At 37.7% G+C, this 14,841-nt stretch overlaps 1 protein-coding gene across 1 annotated transcript; it reads left to right on the top strand.

The window, feature by feature from the left end:
• The first annotated feature begins 13,833 nt into the window (after positions 1 to 13,833).
• Positions 13,834 to 14,562, top strand: LOC130994132 (uncharacterized). The gene is made up of 2 exons (XM_057919168.1): positions 13,834 to 14,385; positions 14,461 to 14,562. The coding sequence occupies exons 1-2, from the start codon at positions 13,834 to 13,836 to the stop codon at positions 14,560 to 14,562; spliced, it is 654 nt and encodes a 217-aa protein (XP_057775151.1).
• Positions 14,563 to 14,841: the final 279 nt, after the last annotated feature.

Genomic DNA, 14,841 nt, shown 5'->3' with positions numbered 1-14,841 from the left:
GTCATTACATACTATCCCCCTTAAAAGAAATTTCGTCCCGAAATTTGTACATCAGAAAATAACTCTGAGTACTTCACTTTCCTGTTAGACCGTAGTCTATTCTTGACCATGATATATTCATAGGTCCCTTACTATCGGTATCGACTTAGTCCTTAGTACCTGAACTTCCCGATCTAAGATAGATTTGGATCTTCCTTCGTAACTCAAATATTGACTAATAACAATGTTGTTCTTATGGATCATATGCTTTGAATCGTAAACATTCTTCTTCAATTGCGACACATGGGATACATTACGCACATTCTCAAAGCTTAGCGCTAACGCCAAACAGTAAGTTATTGGGCCTATCCTTTCTACAATCTCGTATGAGCCTATAAAACGGGTTTAGGTTTACCCTTCACATTGAGTCCAATGATTTCTCTTGATGGAGAAACTTTTATGGAAATTATCTCTCCACTTTCACATCATAGGTCAATTTGTCATTTGTCAACATATGACTCTGTCAATCATGGCCCCTATTTTATTCACTATCAAATTTTGACGGATGATTTCAATCATCTAGTCATTTCATCCCAACAAAGTGGTGATCTATATTTCCTCACGTATAACGCCTCATTTACTAACCTATCGATAGTCGATTGATAACTGGTATTGTATGCCTCACAATGAGTGGCAAAAACATGTTCTCAGCTTTCACCCCGGTTTAGCTCGGTCGTCCTCAACATACTTCATTAGTAATTTCTATGTCGTTTAAGCGGAACTATAACGACTAATATCTCCAAAGCATTCCTAAGGCAACTTAAACAGTTTGTAAGGAGACCAACCATTTCGAGCATGTAGGCAGTTAGCTTAAAACGCCGTTATAAACTTTTATTCATTCATCGATGGAATCTCGAGTCATGTGGGCATTCACTGCCCCCTTTCGTGACAACCTTTGCTTAAGTCTGAAGGGTTCGAAAAATCCATCTCGACTACGAAATTCATTGGTTCGTTAAGGGCTCGGTTTGTCCCAAACATGACATTAAGCTTGACTTTATGAGCTCGAAGACTCAAAGTAACAATATGATATGTTGTAAAACCTTCACTTGTTAGCACGCAAGACATATTTCAACAAATGAGGTTACATCTCGTTTCATTTCTCCTAACTAGAATTTTTCTAGATCTTAATATATCTTAGTACTTCCTGGTGACAGTATATGGGTGCCATGGCTTTATCTTATTCTTAAGTTCATTGTCATGGAGGTGCATATCTTCCCTTCAAAGAAGATAGCATTATTTGATTCCTCGTGGTAATTCTTGAAATTTCTTATCCTTATTCTTACTCGTAACTTCTCATCCTTCCTTCGTGCTTCTACCACCATTTTCCTCAAGCTGGGTGGTTTAATCACTTCTATCATCTTATCTTATCTTAGACGAGGCCTTCCGGCTCACTGTATCATCTACTACATTGGTCTTGTCCATGTGATGGTTAATACCAACATCATAATCCTTTACGGGTTCAACCCATCCTCTTTGTCTCATCAGCTACTACAAATTCCTTATCAGGTTTTAGAATCTCTAACACTACAATTCAAAATCATCAAAACTCTTTATCATTAAACTATCATTTATACTCGACACCAATTGTTCGAGTGTCAGAGACCAACATTTATGTGCGTTATTCATAACTCTCACACTCACTCCATTTAGACACATAATCGATATCAAACTTAAATAATAAATTATATCTTAACAATTTATCATGCTCATAGTTCTCGATTAAATCTCGGACTTTGTAATTAAATACTAAATTCCAACTATAATTAATTAACGTGCTTCTCTAATTTATTTACCTCATTTAAACTAATAAATCTAATCCATGCTAATTTCTCATACTTAGCCATTTTATATGCATTTCTCATGCAATTCAAAAAAACTCAATAACTTACTAATCATGCTCATCTCATAAATACTCAAATAATTCATATAGTCTTACTAACATAGCATTAACTCATATGCACTGCTAGTTCACTTACATGACTTCGCATACTCCACATATCTCAATTTAATAAATCATCGAATAGTTAGAAAATTCGTATTTAATGGAAATAAATTCCAAAAATTCAAATACAAATATTTTTTTATTATTCTAAACACATTGGCATGCTCAAAATAACTCAATTAAAATCGAGCATCGCTCGTCTCTGGCCTTATGACTCACGGCCTTCATCAAATTTGAACCTTGGTGTTCAAATTAATCTAAGTAAATTATACGTGCAATATTTAATAAATATAAACACACATATATAAACTCAAATCATTCAATATGTTCCAGAAAATGCCACTTCCTTGAGCAAAACTCACACCTATTGATTTGGCATAAATTCGTTCACCCAATAGTACTTGTGTACATGGTCCCTAAATGTTCCTTATGTTCATCTTCATTCTTGGAGTCACTAAGACGAACTTATCCAGGTGAAGGTAGAATACTCTATCAATGATGCCCATGAATATATCTGGGCATTTGTTAGCCTGAATGGCACAACTACAAACTTGTAGTGGTCATAACCCGTTCTAAAAGTTGTCTTGGGTGATGACATCCGATCCTCAATCGATCTTGGAAAACACATTTGCACTTTTGAGTTGGTCAAATAATTCATCTACCCTCAGTAAAGGATATTCATTCTTGAGTATTAATTCGTTCCACGCTCTATTGTCTGTGCGCCTTTTTAAAGTGCCATATTTCTTCATAACATACAAAATATGCGCTCCTGATGGGAATGCACTAGATATGATCTAACTTAGGTCTAGTAGTTTCTGCAATTGGATCTTTAGGTTCTCCGATTCCTTTGGAGTCATCTTGTTCGATGCTTTTGATACACGTGTCGATCCTGGTACTAGGTCGATGGTAAATTCTACTTGTCTGTTGGGTGGCAGTCTTGGTAAGTTCTCCGGATAATCATAATGGAATTCACGTATAACTTCTATGTCCTCAATTGTCCTTTCGGTTCTAGCTCCTCCATTTAGGTATACAAGGAAAGCTTGGTAATGTTTCTTATTTATCACCTTCATGGCTTGTATGTATGAAATAACTGGTATCCGCTCCTTATACTAATCTCGTGAAAACTTAAAGCGTCTATTCCTGGAGGTTTGAAGGAGATTTCCCATACATTGCATAAATCATAGCATATAGTTCTCAGCTAACCAGTCCATTATTAGGGTTACATCTACGTTCCATATTGGTATAACATCAAGTTATTCGCTACCACCTTAAGTGATTCTACATTCAATTACAGGTTCATATAACTACGTGTCACTATCGTCGTTCCTTCTATGGGTGAAAAGTTTTTCATGTCTTGATCGCTTTGTTCAGTTTGTATTTGTGACGGGTGATCCCCGGGCATAACTACCTTAGCGTCTAGAGTTTTGCTGAGCAATTCAAAGTACGTAAACTCACCATGGTTGGCGAATGCCATTCTTATCTCATACTTTAGGCCAGGTCGAAACTTCTTCGGCATCTTTTCATCGATGTCCACCTATTGTGGGGCATAACGGATATGTCGCAGCAAATCTGGTCGTACTTGGTCATAGACATCCTGTTTTGCTTTAGATTGAACATTTTCGTTTCTCTCCTCCTATCGCAGATATAAAAAAAAATATGTAATATGTGTCCGTCTTATAGTCTTACTAAGACAAGTTTGCTAACATTCTTGAGTCATTGCTTTTCTTTTGGCCTCCCACCAAAATCTGTAGATCTAGTCAACTGGAACGCAACACATGAAGTCGTTTTTTTTTTTTTTTTTTTTTTTTTTTTGTGCGGTACAAAAAAAAAATCAAAGGTTCTCCTCATCGTCTTAATCTAGAGTTTACCCTCAACTGGATTCTTGGTTTCATAGCTATAACAAGCTTTACTCGAGAAAAAGTTCATCCATCTTTCGTAATGGTTCATTTTTGTCCCCATCTCGTTTCTAGCTTCTCATCTACCAGACATTCTATTTTTCAAAGAAAGACGATCATCAATACATCCCTTTTCTCATATCACATGCGTAACACTTTTCCATGATTCCATCGTGAAATCAGCATAGACAAAATAACTCAAGTCCTTATTCTCAAACCTTACGGTTTGTACTATAAATTGTTAACAAAAGGAGTGGTCGATAATAATTAGAGGAGAAAAACTAATGTCAACTAATTTTAGACACAAACTGATGGACAGTTAACTAAGCTATAGTTTGGGTGACTTACTAAGTCAATATACTAACACTTCTTAGTCGTATACCTCAAAAGAATCTACTAGGACAACTCAAAAGTTGCAAAGGCTCAAATCTCGAATGATATAAAGTGTTGCAGAAAATTTGTTCAAGAGACTCAAATAAATAACCAGAGGGTAGAATGGAGTAACTACCAGGTCGAACAAAATGACCTAGAGTGAGAACCCATCTGATTTTTAAACTGAAGTTGAAATACAGGGGTTTATAAACCCTAAAGACGTCTACTGAGATTTGGATCATGTGGACTGGCCAGGTCCAACATAATCACTTCCCAGTTACACGGGAAACATCATCCCGAACTTGGTAATTCTAGGTCTTCTAAATTCTCATCATACTATACATAACAAAACTTAAGTTCACACCAGCAAGCTAAAAGTTTAAACTCAGGGTCCTATGTTCTAGACTCTTGTTTCGAAAGTTCAATATTTTTCGACTCTCCTCTCATGTTGCGGTGGTGGTGGCGGAGAATTATCCCGCCTATCCTTCACATCACACTCTTGATGACATCTTTGAGGCATTTTTGAAATCACAAAAGGAAAACTCAACTCGACCAACGCTCTAAGCATCCTCAAAACTCAAGTTCAATTTACTAACTCAACTTTAAGGAAACCCTCACGGTCACCTTAACATTCATCTGTAAGGCAATAAGCACTCACGAAATGCTAACAAAAAAAACCACTCTGGTCAACCTAATATATCCATCAATAGAATGCCTCTTTTTAGAGGACTTACATAAAGGGGTTATATAAACCCTACAAAAACCATAGTATCTATCGTAATGTCCCTTCTAAACCGACACCATTAATAGTACTATGTCTCGGTCTGGACCTCTTACAGTAATTGCTACCAGTTAACTCATCTAGTTGCTATTTTAGCACATTAGGAACATCCATCTATTTAACATCAGTAGGGTACTATATTCGCATGTTTATCTATCAGCATGTCAAAAGCTCAAGTATCAGTATCTCCTAAGTAAGTTATATACATCGCAATGTAATTGAAACTAATCAAAAACAAAGGTGTACTGCTCATACTCTCAAGATCATCCTTAACTCTAGCCTACATCGGATTCTTTTCTCATCCTCATCAACTCTAGCCCTCCTCGGCTACTTCTCATCCTTTCAAAGTTTATGAACATGTGTTTGATAATCTGCTAGGGTATCTCTGTACCACATACTGTACGCCTCGTCCTCGTATCTGATCTTCCCTGAGTTCGATCTCACAACAGTCCTGGCCAACCTATAAGGAGAACTTAAAGGTGACTCTAGGAACTAACTCTACTCGGCTCCAGCAACAGAAATAAACATAACTTAGCAAAACTCCTACTAAGTAGTACTGTTATCTTAAAACTCAAGCTTAAAATATCTAAATTCTCATCTCGTCCCATCTTTACTTAGTAGGGAATCTCTCTAAACAATGATATTAGATCCCTTAATCTAAATCATCGTGACTCAGTAAGACAACTCAACAATTCTCTCTCAAAGCCATCTCCAAAGACTATGGCTCATGATACCTCCTCAAGTACCATTAAGGTTGCGTGAGCAAAACTCGCGTCACCAAACAACTCAACATATCGTACAATATCTCATTGCAGCATGCTAATAACTCATCATTAATCATGCTATTATACTCAAGCTCATAACTCAAACTCATAACTCAAACCAACAAGTACTTAAAGCAATTGCTAATTCTCTCAAGCTTTAGCTCTAAGTTCTCATTTCATCCTTCTACTTAGTAGAAAATCTCTCTTAACAATGACATTAGATTCCTTCATCTAGATCATCGTGACTTATCACAACTGCTCAAACAATTCTCATCACAAAACATCTCAAATACATCACATCATAACTCATAATTATGCATCTTCAATCATATAACATCATATGATATAAACGCTATCATGATTCATCATGTAACGTCAACATAGGCTCTTACAACATAATAACTCATTATTAATCATGTTGTCATCCTCAAACTCAAACTATGCATCTTTAAAGCATAACATCATAATTCATCATATAACCTCAACATCGTGCTCTTCAAAATTTAACGTCAAATAAACTTTGAAATTTTACATACCTCGTTGAGCCTGGTGTGATGGTGCGCTGAGCTCACGGTTGTTAATAACTATTAGTCTAGTGACTCATTCTAGACTAAACTCAAGACTTCTAATTCAGAGCTTAACCTTCGCTTTGATACCACTCTGTCACAGCCCGCAATCCCTAAGGATGGCTTAACCGGGGTTATGACTCGGGAAGGGGATTTAGAAGCGGGGAAAGAAAGGGGCATCATTTGAAACCGTAAATCTTACTTAACTTAAGAAAAATCATCGTATTTACTCATTAATACTCTTTTGAACAGTCTATGAAAGACAACATAAAACTTAATTAATATCATTAATCAAGTTATACATCATATGAAACCATTCTCTTAAGACTCAAAGTATGACATAATATACTATAACATCAACAACATCTTGCAGCGGAAAGTAGCTAGACATATGTATGAAGACATATTCTAGACAGGTTAACTATTTATTAACAACCCTGGAGACTCCGCTCATTGCAGCACCATCATCACATCAGCTCAATCTGCACATTTAGAAAACATATGCAGGGCTGAGTACAAAAGCACTCAGTGGGCACGTATGCCTAGGTATAAAAATACATGCTTCAAAACTGTAAATTTGTCATGCCATCATAAACAGTACAGCAAGGGAGTTTTTCGCTAAAAAGGCCCAAGCTTACTAAATTCATTTGTGATTCTTAAAGTTCGACTGATCAGTCTAAGTTCTCTTGTAATCTATCATATCTGGAATTGTGTGCCGGAGAGGTGGCCACCTCTCACGGTCACTTGACCGGCCAACCCGCTAGATGACTCACGGTCACTGGTGTACACTAGCCCTGGCAGGATAGCTATCAACTGCTCAGGACTCGAATTCGATTGCATCATTGGCAAAGCCAAAGCAGATAGATATCATACTAAAATTTAAACATTTTATGGCAAGACAATACTTGAAATAACTTTAACTCAAATATTTTGTAACGAAATAACTTGCTCAAATGTAACATTAAACTCATTTGATAGATATATAAAACTGAAATTAACAGTTAAATCATCTCATGCATTCATTCGTATAAGAGGCCTACGACACGCAGGGGATCTCTATATACGTATAGTAAAAGTAATGCCCACCTCATTCCGTTCCCACTAGGGGCGTAGAGTTACCTCCTTCTTTAGCTTTCACTTCCCGTCTGGACCTTTATTGACGAAGAGTCGATAAGTTCGAGAAGAAAGTCGTGTAAGAAAGGAAGATAGGTCTCTAAACTAAACTATCTCCTTTAATGATTTTAGGGTTCTAGCATCCATATTAATCTTGTCTCGTTCAAAACCTTAAACTCAAAACATTTATCACATAACTATCATTTAGGTTCGAACTATTTATTCGAACATCAACATGCGCATTAATCATAACTCGTTCTATTTATGTCATCAAGTCAAATATTCCGTCATCTTAAAAACAAATCCTATAATATCACATAGATAAATTATATCATCATAGATCATGCTTTCTCATATTTAAAATCATTTAATCATTTTCAAATAATCCATATTAATAAGTCATTTGAAAAGAATTAATTTAAATAAGAGTTTAACTCAAAATATTTTATTTTAAAGTCCATTTGTAAAAATACTTGAAATAAAGAACTCCATTTAAATAATTAATTTAAAGGTCAATATATAATTAAATTAATCAAGCTCAATTTAAATTAATAATTAAGAGCTCAAATAATTTAAATAGATATAAGCCCAAATTAATTAGATAAATTAAGTCTATCGTGTTTTTCTTTGAATAAGGCCAAACAATTAAATTAAAATAGGCCCAAATCCTTTAATTAAAAGAAGCCCATCAGATTTTATTTGTAAAGGGCCGAGCCCAAACATTTAAATCGAAGCCCATCTGTTAATTAAATAAGGGCCCACACACTTATTAAAATCGGCCCAAGTCTCGGCCCAACAGATTTAATAATTAAAAGCCCAGCTGAAACAAAAATAATAAAATCTCGGCCCAAATACTCAGCCCAATTCGAAATTTCAAGCAAGGAAAATCGGCCCAACATCGTAAGCCCACTGACTCGGCCCACAATTCAAACCCACCCTCAAGCCCAAACCTAAAGCCCAACATCCCACCCCCTTTTCTTCCCTACTCTCTCTCTCGGTCACACTCACAACACAGCAGGGGTTCAAGCCTCAAATTCAGTCATAGCATAGATGATTTGAGCAAAATTCATACATAGTCAGGAAGTAATTATCTCTATATGTCCATGTAAAAAGTCAAGATCTTTAATTGTTCTTCAATTAATCACACTGCATATAAACACCTCACTTGCAAATTCAGCCTTTCGAACATCAATGTTAAAACGAGTTTATACACAAGTTGTATGCACATAAAGAGGAATATGAGCAGTTGTATGCGTTGGTGGTTCTTTTGGAGTTATGATCTTGATACAAGAAATGGAGTATTTCGATTTAGAAAGTAACCTTGAATTGGTAGATAATGATTTACTGTTTCTGCATAATAAGCATGAATAATAGGATATCAGAAGGTGCTCTGTAAATGACAAAGAAATGAGATGGAAAAATACTTGTAATAATTACCATGAAGTTTGGTTGGAGGAATGAACGTAGGAGACGTTGAGTATGAAAAACAATGGTGAAAGTGCTGTGATTTTAAAGAAAAATGGGGTGGCTTGGATGGATGAGGATGGTGTAAATTATTCAGCTGACCAGTATGAACATGGACATGGATGAGGGTGGCTTGATAAGTATGAATATGAAATTCTTTTTCAGCATGCGTATGACTGAAATTCTTCAGCATGCGTATGACTGAAATTCTTCAGCATGCTTAGGATTTATTCAAATTTAATCATCAAAATATCTAAGAGATTAATACATTAATTATATGGTTCCAAACTCATTTAAATACATTGACACATACAAGATTAATTCTTATTTGAAGTATAAAATCCATTTGGGCTTGTCAATTTAATAAATTAACTAACCACATGGATCAACTTTAATAAAATTTTCATATTTAACACTTCAATGTTAAATCATCATTAATAAATTAATGGACTCAAAATATATTTTGAGTGCATCGTCCACTGAAAATAAAAATAAAAATAAATCATCACGTATATAAATCATCAAATTCATATAAGTTCATATTTTATTAATGGATGCCGAACCCTAATTGTCATAATAAATCCTTAATCTGTCATTAGAAGATTTTAAATCCTCAATTAAAAGTCGGGTCATTACATATTTGAACATTGATTATTATGAAATCCTAATTTAACTATTAATTTAGGATTAATCATATTGTGTGTCTTCAACTTTCAGCGTTTTCAAGAAAATATCCTCAACTTTTGTTTTCAATTAAAAAATCCCATTAAGCATTATACAAGTTTTGGCGACGAAATAATGAATCATCTCGCTAGATTTTTAGAGGAAAGCAAAATTCTACCTAAAAATTATAGCAAGGTGACTCATAACTCATTATTTTGTCTCCAGAGTTTGTATGATGAGAAATTTTTATGGAAAACGTTGAAAGTTGAGAATTTTTCAAAAACAGAAGTTGGGAACATTTTTTTGAAAAATATTGGAAGTTGAGAACACAAAATACGAATAACTCTTTAATACGATCTATTCTAAGTAAAGAGAATGATGATATAAAGGATATAAATATGATTTGTTAGAAACTTAGAATGTTACTCTTACAGTTGTCCAAGCACTTGACATACTCCCTCCGTCCGCCAAGATTATGTCAAGTTGCTTGGGGCACAAGATTTAATAAAATTGGTGATGATTTTGATGTGGTGGAGACAGAGTCCCACCACTTTATGAGATGTGTGATTGAGATTGAATTTCAACTGAGTTTTTTGTAAATAAAGGGTGTTAGTAAGGATAAAATATTAAAGGATTTTAATCATGGCGGACGCCCGATATAGTAATTGTGACATAATCTTGGCGGACGGAAACATCATCTTATATGGAGTTTGAAAAAACATAACAAACTTTTGTGCACGGCACCCAATCTCAAACACTTGTTGATCCTATGAACTACGTTTTGACTTGATCCCTTTCAAAAGGGTACGTAGGCAGCTTAGATAATTTCTAGGTCCAGTCATATGTTGTGTTTGACTCTTTTCTATTTATATCATCAAGTTATGATTTAAGTTGATTACGTGAAGCCAAATACGTTTCATTCCAAAATAGCAAAGAAATCAAGTCACAAAGGAAGCACAAGCATTTGGAGAAAAGATGTCAAAATATCCATCACAAACCAAACGAGAATCATCAAAAGAGAAATGATAGAAACTACGGTTTGCACCAATACTAAGCAAATGGGTCTTGATCCTCCAAAGCTCTCTGAGCAGAGATCAAAAGTGACTCTGAAGTCTTCAAATTCCGCAGCATTTCCTCGTCAACAAGTGCAACTTTATTTTTGTCAAAATCTCTTTTGAATTCTTGGATTGCACCTCGAACAGTATGAAAAGAGGCCCTATCTTGCTTGAAGAACAACTTCATCTCTGTCTTCCACATCTCTATCATAGCAAGCTCTTCCTTGATCAAAGCAATTCGGACGATGGCTTTATTCTCCTTACTCAATCTTCTCGAGCAGTTGTGCAGAATTCTCCCAACTTCGTGAGATGCCAAACATAACAACAACCTCACTCAAACCAGACTCGAACAATCCCAGGTCCGAGCGCACCCAAGACCTGTCAAAGAATTGAGTCATCTGGCATTGAGGTCAGCTATGCACCGCTAACTTTCCTTCTCCAAGCTAAAGTTGAATCCATTCGTGGAGTGGAAATACACGTTCACCAAACGTAATAGAACACCATTGAGTCATCTAGCCTGCTCAAATGTGCGCAAAGAGAAGATGTAACCAGCAATCTTCAAAGGTTGGACTCACAATGGCCCAGATCCGAGCGCATCCGAAATCTGATTAAAAGCCAATTGAGCCACCTAAAGTGCAAAGTAAACATCACTCAAATAAGGTCTTAGATGGGCTGCTGCCAGATTTTTTGGATGAACTCTCTGAGGATGGTCTTTAGTCGGGCTGATGGAGATGTCAAGACCAAAAGAAAAAAAAAATGACAATATGTTGGGAATCTTGTGGAATATCCTAATCCTTGTTTTGATGATACCAAAATTCATAGGTCTTAATTGTAATAGACTAGAACAGTTTTTGAACTCAAGTGTTAGAGTTCGTTTCTAGTTTAGCTTGCGGTTCTGAAGACTGAAGACTGAAGAACGAAGGACTGAAGACTGAAGATACCAACTGAAGTATCAGTTGAAGAATCAGTTAGGAACTGATTACTTAATGCGTGCCACAGACTGATACTAAAGTCAAGTATCAGTTGAACAGTCTTCCTCGGACTGATCTTCCAATGTTCAAAGGAAGCCACGTACTCACAGAAGTACAGCCGCATTAAATGCAGAGATCTCAGGATTTTATCTCTGCAGAGGTCATTCCTATTTGGTGGCTACTTTATCAGAGACGTCACATCTCATGTCCATCGAGAGAGCCATTTCCACCAGACAAGGAACCTCGAAGATTGAAGCCTCAGCCCAAATTCGAATTGCTCTCCAACGTAAGAAATCTTGAGGACGTTCTACGCCAACGGATCTATTCAAGAGTTCTCCTACAAATAGCGCTCGAGGATCACTTCAACCTTTACCGATTCAACGACATAAGCTGAAGCTCTGCAAAAATTGCTACTCAGCCTTAAGCTTAACCTCCCCAAAGCTTGAATCGAAGAAGAGAATTCCAATGCCAAAATCAGTCACTGCTGATTACATACATTCTCTTAGACCTTAGGCAAACCTCTGTTTACCCAGAAGCCAAGGTCAAACTTGCTACAAAGAACTTGTTCTTTGCAGTATAGTTGGCACTCGTTCAAACCTCCCCCCCAAAAGAGTGTTTGAGTGATTCGGAGTTCAGAAAGGTATTATGACTCTGAGAGTCTTAGCGCGGGTTGTGCTAAGCAAGAGAAATCTGACACGAGTGAAGTGTGGGTACTGAAGATGGGTTTTCTTCAGTGGTACGGTTGTGTGCACACGGTTTGGTTTGCAGTGCACCTGTTAAGCACTTGCGGAGTGGATTGTTGGTCTGATCAACCGACCGTGGATGTAGGAAAGGGTTTTTCCAAACCACGTAAAAGTCTCTGTGTTGTTTACAGCTTTCAGTTTTACATTCCTACTTGTGTTGTTTCATTTGATAAACTGAATACTGATTAACTGCAAAGAGAAACGTAAGACCAACAACGTGCTCAACCGATGCTATTGCGAAACTAAGTTTAATTTCCCCTGCGTATGATATCAGTCTGATTGATCTATCTTTTGATAGTCAGGAAGAGTGTTATCATCTCTGTTTTAGCAAACTCGACTGAAGCCCATAAGTGCATCAGTTAAGTTCCAGTAACTTAACTGATAACTCCTTACTGAAGAGCTTTCAATATCAGTCGCCAACCCTGTTTGGTCAAAACTGTTTTCAGTAAAACAGGTGTCTTTGTTTGCGTGTAAAGTATTGTTTTGATCTCTATCTGAGATCCCTCTGTTTGAGGAAGTTTAAAAATAGCCCATAGGTGTATTCCCCCCCCCCACATACACCTATTCGAGACCCTCCAGACCTAACACAATAGATTCCAAACTTTGCAAATACTCAAAACATCTCGTTTGGGGCAAAATCCGCCATCAAGTTGGTTGATAAGACTGCACCAATCTTGAACATAACCCTCCAAGGTCGCCATCACCAAGCTTTCGCTGCTGCCAGCTGCAAGAAAAATTCATATTGAAAATCTACTTGCATCAAAGTTTTAAAAAAAATGTGAATACAAATTATTGAATAACAATAAATGGTTTGATCCAATAAAAAAATCAATTCAAAGTTTGGGCCCATACTTTGTTTCCAAAATTGGGCCCGATTTATTTGATTTATAGAAATGGGCTTGGTGTAATTTAAGATGGCCTTTCTCCAAATGGACATGATTTAATTGAAATGGGCTCTTCTCTCTCTCACGCTGAAACAGAAGTACGTCGCCTCAAGTTCCTTCTTTCTTATTCGTTCTGCACTGCCTCAGAATCCGGCGAGGCCGCGTCTTGTCTATAGGCACCGTTGCAGCACCCCCATCCCTGACTCTCTCCTCACTCTCAAGATAGACTCATGCACAGACATTCGAAAATAAAATCGAGCCCCAGCTCCCTCTTTTCCGATTTCGCCGCTGTAGCCGCCTAAAGAACACCGCGCCGCTGCGCCATTGATCTCCTGCTGCCAATGCTGCTGCTCTGAAATCAATGAGGGTCACCATTCAAACACCACCGCCCTCCGTCTCCGGCGAAGTTTGCTGTCGCCACCAACCAAATTCTGGCCACAAAAGCCCCCAACGCCTCTGCTCCATTATTGCCCAGCACAAGAGCTTCAGCAGGCGGTGCTCCACCAAAACCACCTTCCCTTCCAACAAATCAACGAGAATCATCAAACTTCATTCTCCTTCTCCGAAATTGGCAAGGACCGATGTTGACAAGAATCGCCACTCGATGCCGCCCTTCTCTCCCCAAAATTCCGCTGCTACGCCCGCTGAGAAGCCTGCTGGCGGCGCATCCGGTGGCTCCGCTAGTATCCCTCCACCACCTTGACGTTGTAGATCCGATATTCCCAGGGTTGAGCCGGGTGGAGGGGGTGCGAAGGTTGTTGGAGTCGGTGTGCTACGACAAGGACAAGTACTGGTCCATATCGGTGTCGTGGGGGTACGTGGTGCAGGTGATGAGGGGCATCATCTCCCCCAGGGAGCTGGAGATGCCCACAAGAACCTTCCTCAACTGGTACAAAAGAGCGGACTACACCGCCTACGCCTTCAACACAAGGCCAGTTGCCCGCCATCCCTGCCAGAAGCCCTTCCTCTTCTACCTCACCTCACTCCGCTACGACCACAAAAGGAGGCAGATAGTAGGCGTCTACTCACGCCACAACGAGTCCCACCCATATTGCCGCTGGAAAAGCGACTCGCCCGACAAACTAAACACCGTCATCGTCTTGAAAAGGTCCGACGGTGACAGGTGGCTCAGGGTAATTAATAATTACTTACGCCACTTCATTTTTTATATTATTCACACCATATTTTGATTGTTTCTGTGTTTGCAGTCGCCGAGAAGGGACTGCTGGAGGGTTTTGCCGACCAGAAGGGTTTCGGTGATGTATCTATGGGTGGGGAATTGCAGATCAGGTGAGATAACTGAATTGTAGTTGTTGTTTCATTTCCCAACATTTTGATTCATCCATGCATGCATATCATCATTAAACTTCGTATTAAAGCCTACGTACGTGAGAAACAATCAAAGCAAGTAGTGAATTCATCATTTGTAGTTCTGGTTTAGGGCTTTGTAGTTTTATATACGTCTGTAAATGTAACACGTATAGAACTAGCTTGGAATATAACTAGCTAGATTGCAATTTATAGCAGAAATATTCGCGTGAATTCAAGTTACAGCACAAAAAGTTCCATCTTCTCTACTTGTTTATTTT

Source organism: Salvia miltiorrhiza, chromosome 7 (assembly GCF_028751815.1).
Source record: "Salvia miltiorrhiza cultivar Shanhuang (shh) chromosome 7, IMPLAD_Smil_shh, whole genome shotgun sequence".
In the NCBI taxonomy this organism is placed as follows: Eukaryota; Viridiplantae; Streptophyta; class Magnoliopsida; order Lamiales; family Lamiaceae; genus Salvia; species Salvia miltiorrhiza.
This window is presented reverse-complemented; position numbering and strand designations above follow the sequence as displayed.

Excerpts from the sequence above, each read along its gene's own strand:
- LOC130994132 (XM_057919168.1), top strand. The coding sequence starts at position 13,834 with ATGTTGACAAGAATCGCCACTCGATGCCGCCCTTCTCTCCCCAAAATT. Across the intron at positions 14,386-14,460 it reads ACGGTGACAGGTGGCTCAGG|TCGCCGAGAAGGGACTGCTG; the intron begins GTAATTAATAAT and ends CTGTGTTTGCAG.